The 25,792-nt window shown below is 41.5% G+C and overlaps 1 protein-coding gene across 5 annotated transcripts in view; it reads left to right on the forward strand.

Moving 5' to 3' along the window:
* The first annotated feature begins 357 nt into the window (after positions 1-357).
* The window catches only part of POGZ (pogo transposable element derived with ZNF domain), a 49,213-nt gene continuing 23,778 nt past the window's right edge, over positions 358-25,792 (forward strand). Inside the window, exons 1-4 of one of the 5 annotated variants that reach the window (XM_073888484.1) lie at positions 360-620; positions 16,978-17,187; positions 18,803-18,927; positions 19,901-20,059. In XM_073888484.1, coding sequence (XP_073744585.1) covers positions 18,804-18,927; positions 19,901-20,059 — 283 coding nt within the window. In that variant the 5' untranslated portion in view covers positions 360-620; positions 16,978-17,187; position 18,803. Of the gene's footprint in view, positions 621-16,977; positions 17,188-18,802; positions 18,928-19,900; positions 20,060-25,792 lie in introns of all 5 variants that reach the window. The other 4 variants (XM_025858374.2, XM_025858373.2, XM_025858376.2 and 1 more) reach the window with 4 other exon arrangements.

Consider the following 25,792-nt stretch of genomic DNA (forward strand, 5'->3'; position numbering starts at 1 on the left):
CAAAATTTCCTTGGAAAGTCCAGGCAAGTGAATTGGGCAATATTTTCTTTGGAAATCCCATTTTTCTCACCAAAATTTAGATGTTGCTTCTGAAACTAATTATTCTTTATTTCATTTAAAAAAAAAAAATGTTTTTATTTATTTATTTATTTGCAGGCCCAGACAAACTTGACTAGAAAAGAAGCCCGGGCAGGGGTTAGGATGAGCCCATGACGTACCACACACTCCAACCAATTGAAAGGCCATGAGAGGGGGAGGGCGGAAGTGACGAAACGTATCACTCCGCGGGGCGAGAGGGTCGGTGGGGGGAGTCGGAGTCTCTCTCCCCCGCGCCAGCTCCCGTACACGGAGCCGCATTCCTTGGCCCCCCCACCCCCCTCCCTCGGGGCCCCCCCCCGCCCCCCTCGGGAAAAAAATCCACCCCAAATCACTCGAACCCGAGGGAGGTTTCCTTTCACCCTCGGGGAGACGAGCTCTCAACGGTTCCCTCTCAGCCGTCTCCCCCAAGCCCCCGTCCCCTCCCCTGCTCCCACCCCCTTCTCCCGGCGCCGGGTGCAAGGTCCCTTTAAGGCGACGGCGCCTTCCTCGGGTCAGACTACCGGCGGCGACGACCACGGGAGGTGAGTGAGCGAGCGGGCGAGCCTTCTCTCTCCCCACCCCCTTCTCCCGGGGGTTCCGTTATCTTTTCGCTCGGCGAGGCGCTCCGAAGCGAGACAATGAGAGGGGGATGGGGCGGGTGCGCGAGGGGTGGGGGCGGGGGCCCGGTGGCGCGCGCCCCCTTCTCCCGCGAGTGGCGGCGCGGCTCGCGGCGGCGGCGGGAGTGGGGTGCGGCGCGTGAGCGCGAGTGTGAGTGCGTGCGCCCCGGGAGCCCCGGGAGCCCCGGGAGCCCCGGGAGCCGCGCAGCGGGCCGGGCCGGGTGGCCCTTGCTTGCCTGCCGGTCGCCCCCGCCCCCCGGCGTCCGCCGCGGCGCGCGCGCGCGCACTCGCGCCCCACGGCCCCGCACACACCCGACGTCCACACGCACGCCCGGCGCGAGGCGTCTCGGAGGAGTGGGCGGGCGCGGGCGCGGGCGGCGGCCTGCGGGGAAGGGGGCGGGGGCGCGGGCGGCTGTGAGACGGCGGGGCGCGGCGGGAGGGGCGGGCGAGGGGGCGAGGCCGCGCCGAGGTGACGTCCCGGGGGGGTAGCGCTCGGTTCTCCCGCCGCGCCCCCGCCGGCGAAGGAGTGGGGCGCTCTTTTTGAGCGCGAGGAGGAAAATGAGTGATCGCTGTGCTGCTCCGTTGTGTTATGTAATCTCTGCTTGGTCCAATAGTACATCCTAAGCCTTAGTGCACTGCAGCTAGTTTACAAAGTCTCCTCCCTTGGCTCTAAAATTTCTTTGGGTTGGCGCCGTGATTTATAAGATGGGATGGGGCGGAAAACCTTTATTTTCTGATGATTATATCCTGCCGCGGTGGGCGCCATGTTTATCCCAGGGACTATTTTTTCTAGATTCTCGGCACCTACTGGCAAGGAGTGATGTCGTTGATCCACCTGCTTTCCCTCCTTTCTGCGAGTTGCCTTGATTTCCTTTCCCGTCAGACACGGGATTCCCCCAGACTGTTAATGACTGGACATACCTCTGGTCACTTTTTTTGGACGTTCTTAGCTCAGAAAAAGGTAGAGCTGAGAAGAGTCTTGGAAGTCAATTAGCCCAATCTCGTTTTCCAGATGGAAATTGGGAAACAGTTGTACCACCTCAGAACAAGTGCTTTCCTGTTGCAGATTGTAGCCTAGCCTTCTACACTCTTTTAGACACCTCCCACCGCAGCTCAAAACCCTAGAGAAACGAAGTTTTACTTTCAAAGATTTTCCCATCTAGAGGGAGGGGAAATGGCGGGGGCGGGGAGGGCTGCTTCCTGATGAACGACGTTGAATTTCCAGACCCTGGAACTGGAAGTTGGACTGTGAATTCGAACTAGTTCGCACAATCTTTAACTTCGGGATACATAAAAAGTACCTTGGAGATTGCGGGAAGAGCTGTTTTGGGGCCCTCATCCCCAAGTCTTTTTGGGTGGGATAGGGAGTGCCATCTTCTCTACATTTTTAACCCGCAGTCCGGCTGAGGTATTACTGGTTTAGTGTAAAAGTGCTCAGTATATCTTAAAACAATTAAATGGCAGTTTATGTCCTTGATTTCCGTCCCCTTCTTAGGGTTGTAACAGTCATGGTGGTGGTGTTTCTCAAGCTAAAGGAACTAACAGAATGGAGACTCTTGGGATGAACAGGATTTTGTTCGTTTCCACCCCCACCTTGAACCAGTGGTATAATCTAGGAAAGCAGAGGTTTTTTGTTTTTTTTAAGATTTTATTTATTTGAGAGAGTGAGCGAGAGAGAGCACCATCAGGGGGTGGAGGGGCACTCGGGGAGGGAGAAGCAGACTCTGCACTGAGCAGGGAGCCCGATTGGGGCTCGATCCCAGGGCTCTGGGATCATGACCTGAGCTAAAGGCAGATGCTTAACTGAGCGACCCAGGCGCCCCTGAGAGCAGTTCTTAAAATGTGGCCAGCTCACCTTTGGGGATCCTTCAACCCTTTCAGGGGAGCTGAGAGGTCATAACTGTTTTCAAAATAGAAAATGTTAAGATGCTCTTTATCTTTTTTCCAGTGATATTTGCATTGATGGTCCAAAAGCAAAGCCGGGTAATAGTACTGGTGGTGCCTTAGCACAAAGCAAGGCAGTTGCACGAAACACCATGTGAGAATGTCCTTGATGAAGCGATAAAAATGATTTTTACTAAAGCTCAACCCTTGAGTAGATGGGGGGGGCGGTTGTTGTTTTTGTTTTTTAATTTTTAAGAATCTGACCGAATGGGAAGGATGCATAAAGCACTTATGCTGCCTAAGGAGGTATGATCCTTCTCATAATGAAAAGCACTCGCGAGATTGAGTTATGAGCTGCTTGTTCCTTTTTTTTTTTTTTTTTTAGATTTTATTTATTTGACAGAGAGAGACACAGTGAGAGAGGGAACACAAGCAGGGGGGAGGGGGAGAGGGAGAAGCAGGCTCCCCACTTAGCAGGGAGCCCGATGTGAAGCTCTATCCTAGGACCTTGGGATCATGACCTGAGCTGAAGGCAAACGCCTAATGACTGAGCCACTCAGGTGCCCCATGAGCTGTTCCGGAACAGCATTTTTACTTGGAAGAACGACTGACTACAGTTTTTCACACTTTAATGTTTGGCACATATTTTCTTGACAGTGAGGTGAGCCTGTCATTTTGAGGAAAGCAATTGACAGTTTGTTACCAATAAAAATTTGAGTGAAAATTAGAATTTGTTAAAAGTTGACATCTCAGGTTTGACAGCTTTGCAGTCCTTTTAAGCCTTTTCTTAAAACATCTGTGTTGATGTGATTTTTAAATCTTTTTTATATTGTATTTATATATATTTTTTAAAGATTTTACTTGTTTATTTGAGAGAGAGAATGAGATAGAGCGGGAGAGGGGGGAGGGTCAGAGGGAGAAGCAGACTCCCTGCTGAGCAGGGAGCCCGATGCCAGACTCGATCCCGGGACTCGAGGATCATGACCTGAGCCGAAGGCAGCCGCTTAACCAACTGAACCACTCAGGTGCCCTATATTGTATTTATATTTATAATGAAATATGTCAACACTTGGAAGATGGGCATCTCAGTAAATCTGTATTTTCCAAATGACCAATACATGATGTTTCAAAATCATGTTAATGATACTTTCAAAAACTTTTTTTTTTTAAGATTTTATTTATTTGTTTGAGAGAGAGAGAGAATGAGAGATAGCACAAGAGGGAAGAGGGTCAGAGGGAGAAGCCGACTCCCTGCTGAGCAGGGAGCCCAATGTGGGACTCGATCCCGGGACTCCAGGATCATGACCTGAGCCGAAGGCAGTCGCTTAACCAACTGAGCCACCCAGGCGCCCCATGATCCTTTCAGAAGGAAAGGTACACTGGTGGATTTTATTTTTTATTTTATTTTATTTTATTTTATTTTATTTTATTTTTTAAAGATTTTATTTATTGGGGCGCCTGGGTGGCTCAGTAGTTAAGTGTTTGCCTTCCGGCTCAGGTCATGATCCCAGGGTCCTGGGATTGAGCCCTGCATCGGGCTCCCTGCTCAGCAGGAAGTCTGCTTCTCCCTCTCTCACTCCCCTTGCTTGTGTTCCTTCTCTCGCTGTGTCTGTCTCTGTCAAATAAATGAAATCTTTAAAAAAAAAAAGGATTTTATTTATTTGTCAGAGAGAGAGGGGGAGAACGCTAGCACAAGCAGGGGGAGTGGCAGGCAGAGGGAGAGGCAAGCTCCCCGCTGAGCAAGGAGCCCATGAGGGGACTCGATGTGGGGACTCCATCCCAGGATTCTGGGATCACTACCTGAGCCGAAGGCAGATGCTTAACCAACTGAGCCACCCAGGGGTTCCTACGTCAGTGGATCTTAATGTAACAAAGTAGGAAGAGTTTATTGATAAGGATTCAGATTCCAAGATGCAACTATTCTTTAAGAAACTACCATTTGTTGGGTTTTAGTATTGTGTCAATATAGGCAGCTACCTGAAAAGGTTTTTAGATTATTTTTCCCTACTCCTGCTATCTGTGAGGCCAGATAGTCTATATACTTAACCAAAGCAACATATAGCAACAGGCAGAATGTATTAAGCAACTATGAGAATCCCATATCCACAGAAACATATTTTTACATGTAACTCGGGAGGAGAAAAGAAATAAGCTAACATTACTGGTATTTAGCAGAGTTAAATGATATCAAGGGAGTAGAAGTGTAACAACTGTCAGTGAGGAAAAGCTTTTCTTGGGAAAGGGACTCCTGAATATTTAACCCTTTAAAAATAGGGAATTTACTGCTTACTTTAGTTGTTGTTTTAGTAAAGAGCACATGACTTATATCCAGGTACTTCTTGCTAGATTTGCTGTCTGGTAAATTGAAAATATTTTGTGTTTGGGAGTATTAGATTATTAACACTATTAAATAACACATTGTGAATCTTGTATGTGAGATTCTGTAACTGTTCGATTCTGTAAGGGATAAAATAGGTCATGCAAAAGACTGGATAAATAAAAGCTCCTTACAGATTTAACAATAATCAGTTTCATATCCATGTCCTATAGGTTTTTAGTCCTTCAGGTTTTCCAAAATTAATCTTTTTTAAATCCAATTGTGTTAACTTGAAAACAAATGCCAGTTATTTTGAGGATTGTTTATTTCTCACCTTGGAATAAAAGTGAATTTTTTTTTAAAGATTTATTTATTTGAGAGAGCGAGAAAGAGAGAGTACACAAGAGGGGGGAGGGTCAGAGGGAGAAGCAGGCTCCTCACTGAGCAAGGAGCCTGATGCGGGACTCGATCCCAGGACTCCGGGACCATGACCCGAGCTGAAGGCAGTCGCTTAACCAACTGAGCCACCCAGGCGCCCAAGAGTGTATTCTTAAATGTTTTGTTTTTTAAAACATTTTTCCTGTTCCATATGTTCTTTTTATCTTAATTTATGGACAGGTATATACTAGCAGTGAATTGAAAATGTTAAATTCTAAATTCTTCATTCCTGGTATTTACATCTATGAAAGAACCAGACAAGGGAATTTAAATCTGTCTGGAGAGTTTTGGTAGAAAACATGTTTTCCTAATATTATTTGAGATGAGGGTAGGTAAATTTTGCTGTGCATTACATACCTCAAAAGTAGACTGATGGGTGTATCTGCTGGATTTTTTTTGTCGCTTTTAAATAACAGGTTGTTTGTAAAGATTCTTTGTAGCTTGCTTTTCAGTTATGTAGACTTTTACTGATTAGCTAGGACCTGAGTATAGACTACCATATTTGCCAACACTTAAGATATAATTAATTCACTTCTCTCTAGAAAGATGTATTTGGTATACCCATATTGTGGATGGATAGGTGAATGCCAGAGACTTAAAAGGCTCTGGGAATTGCTCATAGTCCTCTGTGAGCTGCAGTGTTGAGTAAAGCTTACTGAGTGCACAAAAATCATGTTGTCAGTATAATTACTGTTATAAAATACAGAAACCAGATAGGTTACCAAGATGTCAAATAATGGGTTGGATTAATGGAAGATGGCAAAGTTCATCTCCTCCTAGAGTACCTCCTTGGTAGCCCTGCATAATCCACCTTAGATTCATGTCTTCTTTCTAACATTGATTAACATGTACATTTCAAGAAGCATGTATATACAGGGGCGCCTGGGTGGCTCAGTCCTTAAGCGTCTGCCTTCAGCTCAGGTCATGATCCCAGGGTCCTGGGATCGAGCCCCACATCGGGCTCCCTGCTCAGCGGGAAGCCTGCTTCTCCCTCTCCCACTCCCCCTGCTTGTGTTCCCTCTCTTGCTATGTCTCTCTGTCAAATAAATAAATAAAAATCTAAAAAAAAAGCATGTATATACAATCTATATGAAAATTGCTCCTAGAAATAAGAATACATTAACAGAAAATTCAGTCAACAAGGTTACCAGTTTTAGTAAATGGCAAAAGATAATGGCAGAATATGGTAGCATAAAAATATCACAACCAAAATATGAATAGGTAGTTTTTACCCCCAACTTTTTTTTTTTAATTTCAGCTTTATTGGGGTATAATTGACAAAATATAAGATATTTAAAGTGTACATTATGGTGATTTCATGTACATTGTGAAAGGATTCCCTCCATCTAATTAATGAACACATTCATCACCTCACATTTATTTTTTGTGTGAGAACATTTAAGTTCTACTTTTAGTAAATTTCGATTATATGATAGTGTTATCAGTTACAGTCACCATGTTTTACATTAGATACTCAGACCTTATTCGTCTGATCTCCCCAACTTTTTTTTTTTAAAGATTTTATTTATTTGCGAGAATGAGATAGCACGAGAGGGGGAAGGGTCAGAGGGAGAAGCAGACTCCCCAATGAGCAGGGAGCCCGATGCGGGACTCGATCCCGGGACTCCAGGATCATGACCTGAGCCGAAGGCAGTCGCTTAACCAACTGAGCCACCCAGGCGCCCCACTCCCCAACTTTTTATTACGAAAATTTCATGCATAGGGGGCACCTGGTGGCTCAGTCAGTTAAGCATCTGCCTTCAGCTCAGGTCATGATCCCAGGGTTCTGCGATCGAGCCCCACTTCAGGCTCCCTGCTCAGCAGAGAGCCTGCTTCTCCCTCTCCCTCTCCCGCTCCCCCCCTGCTTGTGCCTTCTCTCTCTCAAATAAATAAAATCTTAAAAAAAAAAAAAAGTTCATGCATGTAAAAGTGAAAGAATACGATACAAGGAATACCGGCAATGGACCCATTACCTAGATATGACGTTTTTTAAACGTACTAAGGTCTATAAAAAAGTACCAAAATATGCAAGTTTCCTAAACCACTTGAAAGTCAGTCATGACACTTCCACTAAATATTTCATGCATTTGCTAAGAATAAATATACCCTCCCGCATGACTCTAATGTAACTGTTCTAAGGAAATTTAGAAAGTTATTCCTAGGTGGTTGTGGGGGGAATGGGTGAAATAAGGGAATTACGAGTTCGCTTATCTTGATGAGCACTGGGTAATGTATAGGATTATTGAATCACTGTGTCATACACCTGAAACCAACAGGGTATGTTAACTATACTGGAATTTTTTTTTTTTAAAGATTTTATTTATTTGACAGAGAGCGCACAAGCAGAGGGAGAGAGAGGGAGAAGCAGGCTCCCCGCTGAGCAAGGAGCCCGATGCGGGACTCGATCTCAGGACCCCGGGATCACGACCCGGGCTGAAGGCAGCCGCCCAACCAACTTTTAAGTTTTTTTATTTATTTGTCAGAGAGAGAGACAGAACACAAGCAGGGGGAGAGGCAGGCAGAGGGAGAAGCAGGCTCCCTGCCGAGCAAGGAGCCCGATGTGGGACTCGATCCCAGGACCCTGGGATTATGACCTGAGCCGAAGGCAGACGCTTAACCAACTGAGCCACCCAGGCGTCCCTATTTATTTATTTTTTTAAAGACTTTATTTATTTATTTGAGAGAATGAGAGATAGCACGAGAGGGAAGAGGGTCAGAGGGAGAAGCAGACTCCCCGCTGAGCAGGGAGCCCGATGCGGGACTCGGTCCCGGGACTCCAGGATCATGACCTGAGCCGAAGGCAGTTGCTTAACCAACTGAGCCACCCAGGCGCCCCTGGAATTTAGATTTAAAAAATAAAAAAATTTGGGGTGCCTGGGTGGCTCAGTCGGTTAAGCGGCTGCCTTCGGCTCAGGTCGTCATGATCCTGGGGTCCTGAGATCGAGCCCCACGTCCGGCTCTCTGCTCAGTGGAGAGCCTGCTTCTCCCTCTCCGTCTGCCTACTGTGCTCTCTCTCTCTCTGTCAAATAAATAAAATCTTTAAAAAAACAAGTAAACAAATTTAAAAATTAAAATAATAAAAAGTAATTCCCATGTATCATCTAGTATCTAATCTGTATATTTAAATGTTCCAGTTGTTCCCAGAATGTTATTTGTAGCTTTTCTTTCCTTTTTTTTTTTTATTTGTAGCTTTTCTATGAACCAAAATCCAATAAAGGTTCACATCTTGAATTTGTAATGGCTCTTTGGTTTCTCTTTAGTTTGGTCTCACTGTGTGTGTGTGTCTGTGTGTCTGTGTCACATTTTTAAAGAGAACTTGTTACTAGTTTTATAGAATGCTCTATATTCTGCATTTGTCTGATTATTTCTTTATAGACTGTCCCACCTTTTGGATTTACCTCATTATTTCCTTATGGTGCTACTTATTCCTATTTTGCTGTGTTTCCTACAAACTGCAAGTTAAATTTAAATGCTTGATTTGATTAAGGTTAAGCATCGTTGGTGGCTTGTTTGTTGTTTACGAAAGAACAAGCCACACACCAGTTGGTGACAGGCAGAGTTTGGATTATTGGCTGACATTTTTCTATTTAAACTTAAGTACTGTTGTAACCTTTGGTTTTTGTGATATAGAGCTACCTCTGTAACTTAAAGTTGAAACATTACAGTAAGACTTTGAGAAAACGCAGAAATAGGTTTGCTTCATGTCATTTTGGTTCACTGCCCTCTGAGAAAATGATTTGGAAGTTTGACAGGCAAGAAGGGTTGATACATTTAGCAGAAGCAACCCATAGAGGAATTATAAAGGGGTCAAAACCAGAAATTTTAGGGCACCTGGGTGGCTCAGTCTGTTAAGCGTCCGAGTCTTGGTTTTGACTCAGGTCATGATCTCGGGGTCCTGTGATCGAGCCCCGCCTGGGGCTCCATGCTAAGTGAGGAATCTGCTTGAGATATTCTTTCTCTCTTCCTCTCCCTCTCTCCCCCTCTCAAATAAATAATCTTTTTTAAAAACCCAGACATTTTAGAAATGGAGATTAGATTAAATGACTTTGGAAAATTATTTTCACAAAAATTATTCACTAGTCAATACTAACAACGTACCGACAGTTACAAGCATTACTGATAATCATAATCTTAGAAGATCAACATCATGATGCTCCTGTTTTATGAGGAGAAATTAGGTACTCGGGCAAAAAGAAGAATGGCACAGAAGTTGTCAGATGAATACGAAGAGAAAATCAAGTTTCACATGTAGATGATTATAATGTGAAACAAACCAGATGCATATGAACTTTATAAAAAATGTTTTTACTTTGTGAGATGTAACCATCTGAACAATTCATTGGAAATGTATTCTCATTTTCTCTGTTTTTGAGAAGGTAGATACTATAAAAAGAAATGGTAGTTCTTTATGCATAGGATGTGGGATGATTATTTTGAAATTTTCCCCCTTCAGAGTATGGATTCAATTTGATCAAGGTTTCTCAATCTTGGCACTATTGACGTTTTAGAGTAGGTAAGTCTCTAGATAACCTGTACATCATGGGATGTTTAATAGCACCCCTGGCCACTACCCACTAGATAAATGCCAGTAGCACTCCCCAATCCCACCTATAGTTATGACTACCAAAAATTTCTCCAGACATTGCCAAATGTCTTTTCAGGGGCAAATTCCCATTTTTGAGTATCACTGTGTTGGACAAAATCCACTGGCATGTGTGAAGATTCCTTAGTAATGTCCTCTGATTTGCTTTCCCTTTATGTAACCCACATACGGCTGTTGAACCCAAATTTCTTCTGCAGATAGGCTGTATAGCTTCAGCTGTGCCTGGTATGTGTTGGAGAACAGTGGGATATGATGAAATTTTTTAGCTCTATTGGAAATTTTATTGAAGGGAGAAATGAGCTCTTCATTTATAAGTTAAAGATACAGGCTTTTTGCTTTATCTAACACCCCCCCCCCCGTTTCCTTGGAAAGGAAACTTATTAGCTACATAAGCTTATATGCTATAGATAATTTTTGTTAGGAATAGTTGAGATTGATATTTGTTTGATATCTGTGAGGTGATCTGTCTTTTATCTTGGTATTCAAGAAAAGACTGTCTTTCAAAACATAGTGACTTGGTAAAGAGCTTGATTAAACTAAATGTAGCCTCTTTGTTAACCTTTTTCCTTAAATTTTTTTTTTATTTAAGATTTTGTTTATTTATTTGAGAGAGAGATGAGCAGGAGGGGCAGAAGGAAAGGGAGAGAGAATCCCAAGCAGACTCCACACCGAGCACAGAGCCCGACTTGGGGCCCAATCCCATGACACTGAGATCACAGCCTGAGTCGAAACCAAGAGTCTGATGCTTAACCGACTGCTCCACCCAGGTGGCCCATCCTTAAAATTTTTTAACTACAGTTGACCCTTGAACATCATGTGGGGGGGATGTTAAGGATATCAACAACCTGACACCCCCCCCCCATCAAAAATCTCCATATAACTTTTGACTTCCCCAAAATTTAACTGCTAATAGTAAGAACTAGGAGAGATCACTTTTTATTTTTTTATTTTTTATTTTTGTTAAAGATTTTATTTATTTATATGAGAGAGAGAGCACAAGCAGTGGGGAGGGGTAGACGGAGAAGCAGACTCCCTGCCAAGCAGGGAGCCGGATGTGAGACTTGATCCCAGGATCCTGGGATCATGACCTGAGCCAAAGGCAGACGCTTAACCGACTGAGCCCCCAGGCGCCGGAGAGATCACTTTTTACTGTGATACACAATTTACTGGAGAGAAGGGCTGCTCAAGTGGTGTTTTAAGGGAACACTCGAGCTCATTGCAAGAGCAATAGGAGGTCACTACAAAATTATTGCAGTAGTACAGTGTGTACTACAGTTAATTTTATGCAGTTATTTCATACTGCATCTTTGTTTACATTCTCTCAACTGCAAATGGCACCATGTGCAGTCTGTGTGTAAGTTTTGATAAATTTGACTTTTTATAATAGATTTGTTTCTATTTTATGGTAGTAAATGCTAAAATAAACTAGTATCTACATGTTTTTTATGTATTCATGACATAGCTAGCTTTTTCTTAATTTTTTTCTATATTTCTAGGTTCTTCAAGTTTTTTTCAAATTGTCACAAATCTCCAAACATTTCCAATATATTTATTGAAAACAAATCTGTGTATTAGTGGACTTGCACAGTTCAGACCCATGTTGTTCAAGGGTCAACTGTATATGTAAATTCTCCCAATCAGGAAAATGATCCAGGCTTCTTAGGGGAAGGAAAAGGAGTTTGGAATAGGAGAAGAGTGGAAGTAATGAGAATTTTTTGTTCAATAAATATGTTACAAGACAGAGAGATCTCAAGAAAAAATTTCAGGAGAAAATAGAATTTTGTTTTAAGTTTCTAAGACAAATATTCTTTGCAGATGTGGAATTTTTCTGCTACATGCTATAGGAGTAAAATTGAAGATAGCTGACTAATAATTGATGGTTGATAGGGAGATAATTTTATATTTAAAATGAGCTGAAAGGTTCCTGGCATCTAGACTGGTCTTGGAATATCATTCCCCACCAGAAGGAATCAGAGTTCTTTAGAGGAATGGCTGATTCTGACCTGAGGCAGGAAATGTATGAGATGAACCTAGAACATCTTATCTATCACTATCACTGCGAGGGTTTTATCAGACACTACTGAGGGTTCTGTCAGAAAGACTCAGGAGCCAACTGAAGAAGTTCCACTAGCCAAAATAGGACTTTTTTGAGTATCAGTAAAAATAACTGCAATGGATCAAAAGACATAAATTATGTTTAAGATATGATATCATAAGGGCGCCTGGGTGGCTCAGTTGGTTAAGTGTCGGACTCTTGATTTGGCTCAGGTCATGATCTCGGGGTTGTGAGATTGAAACCTGCTTAAAATTCTCTCTCCCCCTCTCTCTGTGCCCCTCCCACTCCCTTTCTTAAAATAAAATAAAATATATCATAATAATAGTTTAACAACAAGCTTATTGGTCACTTTGGTGAATGCTATTGAATTACCTTGAAAACTGGTAAAAAGAAGCAGGCAAGATAGAAGAAATCAAGATAGAAGGAATACCCACCACTGGGTAACCAAATAATATGTTTTGCCTTTTTGTTTAATTTTTTTAAAAGTAATCTCTCCATCGTGGGGCATGCTCCACTGACTGAGCCAGCCAGGTACCCCTGCGTTTTGTTTTGGGTTTGGTTTTAAGATTTATTTATTTTATTTTTAGAGAGTGTGGGGGTGGAGGGTGACAGAGGGAGATCGATAGAGAATCTCAAGCAGACTCCCCGCTGAGTGCAGAGCCAACATGGAACTGGATCTCACAACCCTGTGACATGACCTGAGCTGACATCAAGGTGTCAGACACTTAACTGACTGAGCCACCCAGGCATCCCTGATTTTTTGTTCCAGTTAATAAATGAAGAAAGAATGATTTAGAATGATTAGATCCATCCTGAGTAATCTTGGGGGAAAAACATTCAACCTGTATTTAATCATGCCACTAGATCCAACTGTCAATTTCAGGGTATTCAGGGGACAGAGGCATGTAAATGCTATGGGTATGGGATCAACAATATCCAGGTTGTAGAAATTGTAAGAGGTGAACTGGTTCTTCAACAAGTAAATTGCAAGGAAGGAAGAAAAAAGATGAAGAAAAACCTATAAATTAAAAGATATAAGAAACTTATCAAATAATCATGATATATTTGTACTTTATTTGGATCCTAATTCAAACAAACTTTAAAAATTATGGTATTTGAGAGAATTTGAATTGAATGTTGATATTAAGGGACTGTCAATTTTTAGGCATTTAATGGTACTTTTTTGTTTTGTTATGATCTTTTAAGTCTTTATCTTTTAGAGCTACGTACCAAAATATTTATGAATATAATAAGAATTAGCTTCAAAATAATATGAAGGAAAGGAGGCATAGATAAAACAAGGACAATTTTGGGTTGATAATTTTTGAATCTGGTTGATTGGCTACATCTCTACTTTTGTGTTTAATTAGAGTTTTTATCATTTATTTATTTATTAAAAAGATTTTATTTATTTATTTGACAGAGAGACACAGAGAAGGAACACAAGCAGGGGGAGTGGGAGAGGGAGAAGTAGGCCCCCTGCAGAGCAGGGAGCCCAATGCGGGGCTTGATCCCAGGACCCCGGGATCATGACCTGAGCTGAAGGCAGAAGCTTAACGACTGAGGCACCCAGATGCCCCTCATTTTTTTTTTTAAGATTTTATTTATTTATTTGAGAGAGAGAAAGAGAGCACGAGACGGAAGAGGGTCAGAGGGAGAAGCAGACCCCCTGCTGAGCAGGGCGCCTGATGTGGGACTTGATCCTGGGACTCCAGGATCATGACCTGAGCCGAAGGCAGTCCCTTAACCAAACTGAGCCACCCAGGCGCCCACCCCTCATTTTTTTAAATATTTTATTTGAGAGAGCGAGCAAGAGAGAGAGTGGGCACATGCAGAGGGAGAGGCAGAGAGAGAAAGGGAGAAGCAGACTCCCCACTGAGCAAGGAGCCTGATGTGGGACTCTATCCCAGGACCCCCGGATCATAACCTGAGCTGAAGGCAGCCGTTTAACCGACTGAGCCACCCAGGTGCCCCTGTATCTCATTTTTAAAATAGCAGAAAGGAATCACAACAGTCTTGGGGCGCCTGGGTGGCTCAGTCATTAAGCATCGGCCTTCGGCTCAGGTCATGATCTCAGTCCTGGGATCGAGTTCCACGTCCGGCTCCCTGTTAGCGGGAAGCCTGCTTCTTCCTCTCCCACTCCCCCGCTTGTGTTCCCTCTCTCGCTGTCTCTCTGTCAAAAATAAAAAAAATCTTAAAAAAAAATCACAACAGTCTTGATTCAGAGACTTGTAATATGATGAAAGTTTCCCACTTAACTTGGTTGGTAGTATGATTCTCAAATTTGCTGCCCATCCCAGGTTTTCCTCTTGATGAGGCCCTATGTGCTAGCCTTTATTTTCTGAAATTCACTTTTTTACCTGGCAGTTACTCAGAATGAAAATGCCCCTAAATTGAGTAAGAATTGAATTTCAACTTCTTTGTTAATGTGAGAAGTACTAAGCTTGAATACACCTCTAGCAAAATAATAGAGAAGAGAGGGGGAAAGAATCCAGGTTTTTTTTTTCCTTGTGAGAAATTAAGTTAAAGGTTTGGTGTGGAAAGAGGTTAAACATTAGTAGAATGATAGTTTGGGAAGATCTGTATATTGTAGTACTGCATATTTAGTAATTCCTGCCTTCTTTGATCAAAAATAGTTGAAAGTTGGGGTGCCTGGGTGGCTCATTCGTTAGGTATCTGCCTTCAGCTCAGGTCATGGTTCCAGAGTCTTGGGATCGAGCCCCACATTGGGCTCCCTTCTTGGTGGGAAGCCTGCTTCTCCCTCTCCCACTCCCCCTACTTGTGTTCCTGCTCTGGCTAGCTCTCTCTCTGTCAAATAAATAAATAAAATCTTTAAAAAAAAAATAGTTGAAAGTTGACTATATGCCATGGATCACTTTTGAAAGACACAGAATGATGGTGTTTCTTTCGTGAGATCTTGGTAGAGATATTAAATACAGCATTTCATCATATTAATGAAGACTTCTTTTGATAACTGGAAAACTACAGGAAGGGTACTAAATTTGCCTTTTTCATTTTTCAAGTTCGTGAAGTATTTAAATTAGGTTGTTACCTCTATTGTTATCTCTATTGGTATGGCCCATCTTTTCTTTTTTATTTTTTAAAGATTTTTATTTATTTGTGAGAGAGAGAGAGAGCACAAGCAGGGGGAGCAGTAGGGGGAGAGGTTGAAGCAGGCTCCTCACTGAGTAAGGAGCCCGATGTGGGACTCAATGCCAGGACCGTGGGATCATGACCTGAGCCGAAGGCAGACGCTTAATGACTGAGCCACCCAGGCATCCCTGGTATGGCCCATCTTTTCAACAAAGTTGTTTTTTGACCCTGAACTATATATATAGATGCTAAAAAGAATGATCATGCTCAGAGATAAGAGTCTAGGTCATAACTGAGGAGTGTTTGGAAAAAAAACTTGGTTTCAGTGTCTTTCAGAGATGTTGGATATAAGTGTGTGAAATATGCTCAGTTAGATTTGTTTTTGTTTTTTTCTTTTTTTCTGGGTTGACAAGCCTTATTGGTTAATTCCATCTTGTTTGCTGTAAAGAACTTGGAAACTATTTTCTGAGTTGAATTTTCTGCCTGTTTTGAATCTTTTGTTAGATTATTTATTTATTTATTTATTTGACAGAGAGAGGGAACACAAGCAGGGGGAGTGGGAGAGGGAGAAGCAGGCTTTCCACTGAGCAGGGAGCCCGGGATGCGGGACTTGATCCCAGGACTCTGGGATCATGACCTGAGCTGAAGGCCGACTGAGCCACCCAGGCGTCCCTGTTTTGAATCTTTTAATTTATATTGGTTGTCTTGGCAGAGCATATACCTGGGGGGTTCTTTTTCTCACTCACTTGATAAAAAGTAGTTAGGCGACAAACCATCTTTTCAGATTTACTCTTCCCAGTCTGTTTCTTACAGTATCTTTTTCATGGGAGGACTTAGTATAGCTTGACTTTGTGATGAAGTGGAAGAGACTTTTGATTATTCTTATTACACTTCATTGCTTCACAAAATAAAACATGTACTCAAGTTTTTAAAAATATTATAAATAGCTGAGGTAAAAGACCAGCGTTTTGTGTTTTTTTTTTGTTTTGTTTTGTTTTTTAAGGTTTTGTTTATTCATTTGATACACAGAGGTACAAAGAGAGAGAGAGCATGAGCAGGGGAAGAGGCAGAGGGAGAGGGAGAAGCAGGCTTCCTGCTGAGCCAGGAGCCTGATGTGGGGCTTGATCCCAGGACCCTGGGATCAGGACCTGAGCCCAAGGCAGACGCTTAACAATCTGAGCCACCCAGGCCCCCAAAAGACCAGCCTTTTGGGTATGCAATTAAAATATCCATAGGCATGACATTGAAAACCACAATTTGCATTCAGATAGCTCTACTTACTCTGAAGGAAAGTTTTCTACAAATGGCTCAGCATATGCATGGGGAGTTTGCTTGCACCTTGTCTGGGTTTAAAGAAGGTGCTTGAGAACCATCTGTAGAGGTTATCATCCACAGTTAATATTCCTTCTGCTGGGTGTTTGGTATTTATGCATTAATTATTTGTTGGCTATGGGCCTGAGAAAGTTATACAGCAAAGAACTGGTATAAAATTAAATAGTTAAAAAAAAGTTGTTGGGGCTCCTGGGTGGCTCAGTTGGTTAAGTGTCTGCCTTCGGCACAGGTCATGATCCCAGGGTCCTGGGATTGAGCCCTGTCGGGGGCTCTCTGCTTAGCAGGGAGCCTGCTTCTCCCTCTCCCTCTGCTTCGTAACTGCCCCCCCCCCGCCTCATGTGCTTGTACACACTCTCACTCGCTTTGCTCTCTCAAATAAATAAAATCTTTAAAAAGTAAAAAAGAAAGTTGTTTAGAGTGTTATCTTTTTCAGTGAAACTAGACTGAATAATACAGAAGTTTGTGTTGTGGAGTCTTTGCTCAAGGAATGCCTATGATATGGATTTGGTGCACTTTTTAAAATTTTTTTTTAGATTTTGTTTATTTATTTGACATACAGAGAGAGCACAAGCAGGGGGCGCGGCAGACAGAGGGAGAGGGAGAAGCAGGCTCCCCCCTGAGTAAGGAGCCCGATGCGAGGCTCCATCCTAGGACCTTGAGATCATGACCTGAGCCGAAGGCAGACGCTTAACCGACTGAGCCACCCAGATGCCCCTGATTTGGCTTCTTTTTTTAATTCAGTTTCTGGCTAGCATCGTCTTTTATATATGTCAGTTAAATGTGTAACTAAGAATATTTAAGTTGATACCTTATATGTTTTTCTTTCCTTGTACATATCTTCTCCCCTTTGTGATTTTGGTCTGGGAAAACAAATAATTAGAATATTAATCAAGTTAGGCACTTTACCCATTGAAACTGGGCACTTGGCTACAGCTAACTCACCTGGGACATTGCCTAGATATTTTAAATTTTCAAGGGAACAACGCCATCTGTTGGGCATCTTCAAAACGAATCCATCAGGTTTGATCCAGCTTAGACTATTTATTTAGTTTTAGGTTGGTTGTTTTGTTTTTGGCTTAGGGGTTTGGTAAAAAAAAAAATTCTGAAATACTAAGGGCACTGATAGAACATTTGCATTAAAGGCTTTGTTTGAACATTGAGCAGTAATGCTTCTACAATTCCAAGACAAAGAAATTGACCTTTAGTCAACTAATATTGGGGAGGCAGAATAGCAGGCAGTATCTCTGTCTGCATTGCAAATGTGTAGGCTTTATGTTTATAAGAAGCATATAAGTTAGGCAAGTATTTTCAAATTAAAGGCTGACTCCAAAATCATGGTGAAGTACAAGGAAACAGTTTAGGGGGGAAAAGAACTATCACCCACTTTCTGAATTCAGAGCAATCCAGAATTGACCCTGCAGTATCACCGTTTTGAAAGAATAGCTAACAGGGCACCTGGGTGGCTCAGTTGGTTAAGCGACTGCCTTCGGCTCAGGTCATGATCCTGGAGTCCCGGGATCGAGTCCCACATTGGGCTCCCTGCTCGGCTGGGAGTCTGCTTCTCCCTCTGACCCAACTCTCTCTCTCTCTCTCTCTCTCATTCTCTCAAATAAATAAATAAGTAATTTAAAAGAAAAGAAAAGCTAACAAACCTAAGTTTGTAAACTGGGACTAGACTGTGAGGTTCTTTTTTATTTTATTTTATTTAGTTAGTTAGTTATTTTACTTCATTTTGAAGATTTTCTATTTCTTTTTTTTTTAAGATTTTATTTATTTGTCAGCACGCACGAACACAAGCATGCTAGCACAAGCAGGGGGAGTGGCAGGCAGAGGGAGAAGCAGGGTCCCCGCTGAGCAAGGAGCCCTGTGTGGGACATTACAGGACCTGATCCCAGGTTCCTGGGATTATGACCTAAGCCAAAGGCAGATGCTTAACTGACTGAGCCACCCAAATGTCCCTAAGCATTTTCTTTTTAAGTCATCTCTACACCCAACAGGGGGCTCAAACTCAAAACCCCGAGATCAAGAGACACACGTTCCACTGACTGGGCCAGCCAGGAGCCCCAAAATATACATTTTAATTGAAGACCCTATACTTGGCATGATTTGCCTCACCCTAATCACAGTCCTAGATATTACAAAATAAATTTTATACTCCTAATTATTGAATAATTTGCTGTGGGCTTTTTCATAATAATTTTTTTTTTCAAGAATAAAAGTTACAATTTTGGATCCTTCAAAATGTGGGAGGGGGACGTTAGGGGAAATAATAGAGGGAGCACAAGGGGTTTGGTTACTGATAGATTAAAGAATCTGATTCCATATTTTGTATAAAATTATTTCTTTCATTCTGAGATATCTTACTTTGTCTTTTTTTCTTGTAGCATGGCGGACACCGACCTCTTTATGGAATGTGAGGAGGAGGAGCTGGAGCCATGGCAGAAAATCAGTGATGTCATTGAGGATTCTGTCGTTGAAGATTATAATTCAGTGGATAAAACTCCTACAGGTAACAGAACCTCTTGATTTTAGATTATTTAAATTGATTCAATCAGGTGGCATTTTTGTTAAAGTGTGAGGCAGAGGAGGACTTTAAGAATCCAGGGATGCGTCATTGTGGCACTGGTGCTTTTTTTCCCCATGCTGTAGTGTGTAAAAATGCCTCAGTTTCTTCATACATAAAGCTAGAAACACTATACTTAATTCATTTAAAACATTGAGAGTTGAATTAACTATCAAATGTTTAGCAATCCTCTTACCAAGAACGAATGAACAAGAATGCAAAGTAGTGGTGTGTGTCAGTGTTCATTTATATAGCCAGTCAAAAACAAGATCCCATAGTCATTTTTTTCTTCTTTGTTTTACTTGACCTTGGTTTCCTTTGTGAGCTGAGCAGAATTTGCTTTGTGTCTGCCTTTATGGAAAGTTTACAAACTTAGGCTTCTTAGCTGCTCTTTCAAAAAGGTGATGCTGCAGGGTCAAATTCTAGATTGCTCTGAATTCAGAAAGTGGGTGATAGTTCTTTTCCCCCCTAAATTGTATCCGTTGCTCTCTCTATTTTTATCTTCCCTGCCTTGAGACCTGAAGATGGCATTGGTTTAGGCTGAAACAGGTCACAGTTCAGGATCTTGTGGTGGTCTTCCTATATATGCGTGGTTATGAATACTAATAGTGGTGGTAATAAACCTTTGAGTTTTAGAGGTTTGCTTGTGCTATATAAGCAAAACCTTAAAATACTGGTTCAGTGAGCTTGTGATCTAAATTAATTTAACCAGGCAGTGTAAGATGAAGAAGGCATTGTGTCTGATTGGTGCAGTGAGGGACAAGTAGGAGGAGAACTCAGATGCACCGTTGGATTTGCAAAGAAAGCAGGAAAGCTTTTGGTTATAGAGAGCCACGACAAGATGAAAAGGGATTAGAACAGTATCCTTTAGTGTCATCTGTCCCTGTCTCCAAGTGACTGTGCCTCCCCTTCCCCACAGTTTCTGTGAGCCAGCAGCCAGTCTCGGCTCCAGTGCCCATCGCTGCCCATGCTTCTGTCGCTGGGCACCTCTCTACATCCACCACCGTTAGTAGCAGCGGGGCACAGAACAGCGACAGTACAAAGAAGACTCTTGTCACACTAATTGCCAACAACAATGGTAAGTGGGATTATCGGGAAATTCTTCCTGGGCCAGAGGGTGAGAGAATTAAAGAGGTCTTAGGAACAGATGCACCCATTTAGTTTTCGGTACTGATGTGGCTCAACTAGTTGGAGTGAATTTAGTAATCATTCAGTGATGTGGAAGCGATTCAGGAGTGGTGCTGTTCCTTCTGAGATAGTGCTGAATTGATGCTGGTGTTTCAAGTCCGAGGGCACCTGATTCTTGCTGCTGATAATTTCTAGGAGAGAAAATGTAAACCCCAAATTCCTAACAATTAAAGAGATCTGGGTTTTGGTTTTGATTTTTTTTTTTTTTTTTTTTTTTTTTTTTTTTTTTTTTTAAAGTAGAAGAGCCCTACTAGTTTGTTAAGAATTCTCCCAGGGCAGCTTTGTTTTGGATTTTTTCTGGCAGATCCATTTGGTTATTGGTTCCTGGGTATGAAAAATAGGATAAGGTTGTTGTCTACTTGAAGGAAATGGTGAAAGAATAGTGTCTTTAGTGTATTATTGACCAGAGAAGCTATATAGCATTGGTTTCTATGTCATTTCTGATGACTCTTTTCACACTGTAAAGATGAGTTATTGGCAAGTTTTATGTCCTAAGATTCATAAATCGAATGAGCACTTTGTAGAATCATTGTGTTGCTGCAAAGGACTTTTAATTATTTTTCTTAAAATAAAATAGCTTTATTAATATAAGAATAATGTGTATTGTAGAAAAAGTAAACTGAAAAAAATAAAAGGAAGGAAAAAAATTTTTAACTGTAATCTCGCTACCTGGAGATAACTATTTGTAACTTTTATTTTGAACATATATATACTTTTAATGCTATATGTAATAATTTACTTTTTATAAAAATGGATCATACAGACTCTACCCACTCTGCCTCCTTTCCCCTTAATATGTAACGAATGTGTTCTCATTTTAACAAATATATGTCTGTAACATTGTTGATGAATAACTGTACAGTTGACCTTTGAACAACATGGGGCTCAGGGGTGCTAGCTGGCTGCACAGTTGAAAATCTGCATATAACCCCAAAAACTTACCTATAGACAGCCTTCTGTTGATAACAGTTGATTAACACATATTTTGGATATAGTATGTATTACACTATATTTTTAAAGTAAGCTAGAGAAAAGAAAATGTTATTCAAAAAATCATGAAAAAGAGAAATAACACCGTACTGTACTATATTTATTGAAAAAAAAAATCCATGTACAAGTGGACCTGTGCAGTTCAAACCTGAGTTGTTCAAGGGTCAACTATATTTCCTGTCATTTGGTTAGCTGTTATTAACAATAGTAGTAAAGGCCTGTACTGCTACTTTAAAAAGGCCTGTTGTGAACATCTCTGTATCTTTTCTCACATCCTTAGTTCTGAGAATGTATTTACTTTATTTTTTTATTTTCTTAAAGATTTTATTTATTTATTTGACAGAGACAGACACAGCGAGAGGGAATACAAGCAGGGGGAGTGGGAGAGGGAGAAGCAGGCTCCCCGCTGAGCAGGGAGCCCAATGTCAGGCTCAATCCCAGGACCCTGGGATCACGACCTGAGCCGAAGGCAGACATTTAAGGACTGAGCCACCTAGGTGCCCCTGAGAATGTATTTATAAATTTCAAGTTGTTGGATCAAAGGTCATCACAGTTTTTAGGATTTTGATATTTTTCCTGGATTAGCCATCTGAAAATGTTGGATCAGTTTATATTTCCATTAGAAGTGCATGTAGTGGTCTTATTTTTGTTTCTATTGTTAGATATTTATTATAGTCCCTATTTTTTTGTGATTACAAACAATGCTTGGTGAACATTCTTAGGCATAATATCTGTGCCCACTGTGTAAGCATATCTTCAGTAGAAAGTGAGATTGTTTGGGTCAGGCATTTAAAATTGGATAGTCTCAAATTGTCCTAATAGATTGCTCTGAATAAGTGTCCCCCAGTAGCTCTTTCCCCGTATTGTTGCCAACTTTAGGTACTATTGAACTTAAATCTAATTTCTATAGGCATTTTTTCAGCTGTTTGTTACTGATTTTTATCACATGAAACATCCTTAGAATTTTTTTAAACTTAATAAATAGGGACCCTTATGTATATAGAAAGTTGAGGAACCACTATCCAGAGGATTCTCTCATTTTACAGACATGGAAACCGAGTACTAGAGAGTCTAAATAATGTGTTTAAGGTCAAGTAGTTGGTAAGTGACTAAACTGGATTTGAATTGTCTAGGTTTCAAAGGTTGTATCCTTTCTACTGTGTTATACTGCTTTCCTGTATTTCTTTCTTTCTTTTTTTTATTTGAGAGAGAGAGCATGAGCAGGGGGGAAGGGCAAAGGGAGAAGGAGAGGGACAAGCAGATTCCCTGGTGAGCAGGGAGCCTGATGTGGGACTTGATCCAAGGACCCTGAGATCATGACCTGAGCTGAAGTCAGGTGCTTAACCAGCTGAGCCACCCAGGCACCCCTGTGTATTTTTTTTCTTAAATAATCCATCAAAATGCTATTAGCAACCATGTAGCTAAATTTTTCTTTGTTTCTAGGGTGTTACAAGGCTTCTGAGGAGCATGTCATGACACACTGACATGACCTAGTCTTTTTTTTTTTTTGGATTATAAATAACATTTTATTAATTTTTTATTGTTATGTTAATCACCATATATTACATCATTAGTTTTTGATGCAGTGTTCCATGATTCATTGTTTGTTCATAACACCCAGTGCTCCATGCAGAACGTGCCCTCCTCAATACCCATCACCAGGCATGACCTAGTCTTCTTGACTCCTTGAATGGACCCTTGATTTCTGAGCCCACCTAGGGCTGTGTACAAAGTTTTAAAAATTTATATATATAAATTGATTTTGTTTCAGATACTTTTAGTATTCAAATGAAAATGTTAACCCATGCTAGTGGGAAAAAAAATTGGGTATAGACAGGTAACCACAGTTATATGTGTCATGTGTATTCTTCCAAAAAATTTTCATGCATAGATAAGTATGCATTAATAGATACAGTTTGCCTGGCCACCTCCTTTTTGTATGATATAGACAACTCCTAACTTTTTTTTTTTTTTTTTTTAAGATTTTATTTATTTATTTGAGAGACAGAGAGAATGAGAGAGAAAGCACATGAGATGGGGGGAGGGTCAGAGGGAGAAGCAGACTCCCCGCCGAGCAGGGAGCCCGATGCGGGACTCGATCCAGGGACTCCAGGATCACGACCTGAGCCGAAGGCAGTCGCTTAACCAACTGAGCCACCCAGGCGCCCCCTCCTTTTTTTTTTTTTTTTTTGACAGAGCACAAGCAGGGGGAGTGGGAGAGGGAGAAGCAGGCTCCCCGCTGAGCATGGAGCCCAATGTGGGACTTGATCCCAGGACCCTGGGATCATGACCTGAGCCAAAGGCAGACGCTTAACCGACTGAGTCACCCAGGCGCCCTCTATAACTTTTTTTATCTTACATTCTTTTTTTTTTTTTAAGATTTTATTATTTATTTGAGAGAGAGAGACAGACAGAGATAGCGAGAGAGAGCACGAGCAGGGAGGAGAGGGAGAAGCAGGCTCCCTGCCAAGCAGGGAGCCCAACATGGGACTCGATCCCAGGACCCTGGGATCATGACCCGACCCGAAGGCAGACACTTAACCAGCTGAGCCACCTAGGTACCCCTTTATCTTATATTCTTGAAATGTTAATCTAGGCTTAGGGATGGGACTTCAGAATAGAGGGAATTAAAAATGTTCCATCTTCGGGGTGCATGGGTGGCACAGTCACTTAAGTGTCCGACTCTTGGTTTCAGCTCAGGTTGTGATCTCGGGGTTGAGGGATTGAGCCCCATGTTGAGCTCCACACTCAGCTCAGAGTCTGCTGGAGACTCTCTGCCCCTCCCCCTGCCGTTATGCTTTGTCTGTCTGTCTCTCTTTCTCGCAAGTAAATAAAATCTTTAAAAAAAATGTTCCGTCTTCCAACCCAGTTTTCCTATAAGTCTTCAGTTTAGTTGTATCGGTGTATTGTCTACTTACTACATTAATAACATAGCAAGAAAGAATAACTTTTAAGCAATTCAGTATTGTTTCACTTAGTGTAGTTTGTACTTGAGAAAGTGAAAAAGCTGTCTTTTCCTGTTCCCTCCTTTTAAACCAGTTTTAAAGTTTGTCTGGCTCCTGGTTACAAATAGCCACTTCCTCCAATAATTATATTGTAAAAAACTGGTTTTGGGGGGGTATTGATTTGGCTTTTATAATTTACCTGTTTCTCTTGTTTCCCTTGCCCTCTCTACATAGAAAGCATTTCCTTGACTCTTGATTTTTAAGGAACATTTTTTTTACATGTGAGAGAGAGGCCATGGGTTAAGACAGAGGAGGAGCACATTGCTAGTTTTTATAATGGTCTAGTCCTACACTGGGCAGCGGATTCAAGAGTGTTTGTTTTATCATTATACTTTATAACTTTTAAAGGTATGTAATATTTTATAAGAGCCAACTGTTATAATTAAGGTGAATATTATTTTTCAAGAATGAATGGGGGGCACCTGGGTGGCTCACTCGGTTAAGCATCTGCCTTCGGCTCAGGTCATGATCTTGCGGTCCTGTGATCGAGCCCCGTGTTGGCCTCCCTGCTCAGCGGGGAATCTGCTTCTCCCTTTCCCTCTGCCGCTCCCTTGGTTTGTGCTCTCTCTCTCTCTTTCTTGCTCTCACTCTCGCTCTGTCTCAAATAAGTAAAATCTTTAAAAAATTAAAAAATAAAAGATTCTCTTTCTCCCTCTTCCACTCTCCCTGGTCACACACACTCAAATTTTTTGTCCTCTCTGTCGCAAATAAATAAATCTTAAAAAAAAAAAACAAAAGAATGAATGGGGGGGAGAAAGAAAAGGATGGGGATATGGACACAATTTTGTTCTATTTTCCAAAATACCTGTTCCATGGATAATGATAATAGGTTTAAAAAAATGTAATCCTTTCCTATTTGATGGGGATAGAATAGTTTTGCAACAAATGATACCGGGACAACTGTATACTTTTTCCACACAGAAGAGGATGAATTGGCACTTCTGCATACCATTTATAAACATTAACTAAATGGTCAAGGACCTACTAAATGTAAGAGCTAAGACTGGAAAATGTTTAGAAGAAACATAGGTGTAAGTCTTTATGACCTTGATTTAGGGTAGTGGTTTCTTTTTCATTTATTTGTATTTTTTATTTTACTTTGAGTGGGGGAGGGGCAGAGAGAGGAAGCATCTCAAGCAGACTCTGAGCTCCTAAGTAGTGGTTTCTTAGGATAGCAAAAGCATATGTAACCATAGAAAAAAATAGATAAATTGGACTTTATAAAGATTAAAACCTTTTATGCTTCAAAGGGCATAATCAAGAAATGCACCATAACCCATAGAATGGGAGAAAAATTTTGCAAATAATATATCTGATAATGGACATGATATCTAGAATATATAAAGAAGCACTACAATTCAATAATAAAAAGATAATCTGGGGCGCCTGGGCGGCTCAGTTGGTTAAGCGACTGCCTTCGGCTCAGGTCATGATCCTGGAGTCCTGGGATCGAGTCCCACATCGGGCTCCCTGCTCAGCGGGGAGTCTGCTTCTCCCTCTGACCCTCTTCCCTCTCATGCTGTCTTATCTCTCATTCTCTCTCTCTCAAATAAAAAAATAAAATCTTTTTTTTTTAACTTTTTTTTTTTTAAAGATTTTATTTATTTATTTGAGAGAGAGAGAATGAG

This window comes from Callorhinus ursinus, unplaced genomic scaffold (genome assembly GCF_003265705.2).
Source record: "Callorhinus ursinus isolate GAN/ISIS: 27379988/994484 unplaced genomic scaffold, GSC_fseal_2.0 scaffold90, whole genome shotgun sequence".
Classification (NCBI taxonomy): Eukaryota; Metazoa; Chordata; class Mammalia; order Carnivora; family Otariidae; genus Callorhinus; species Callorhinus ursinus.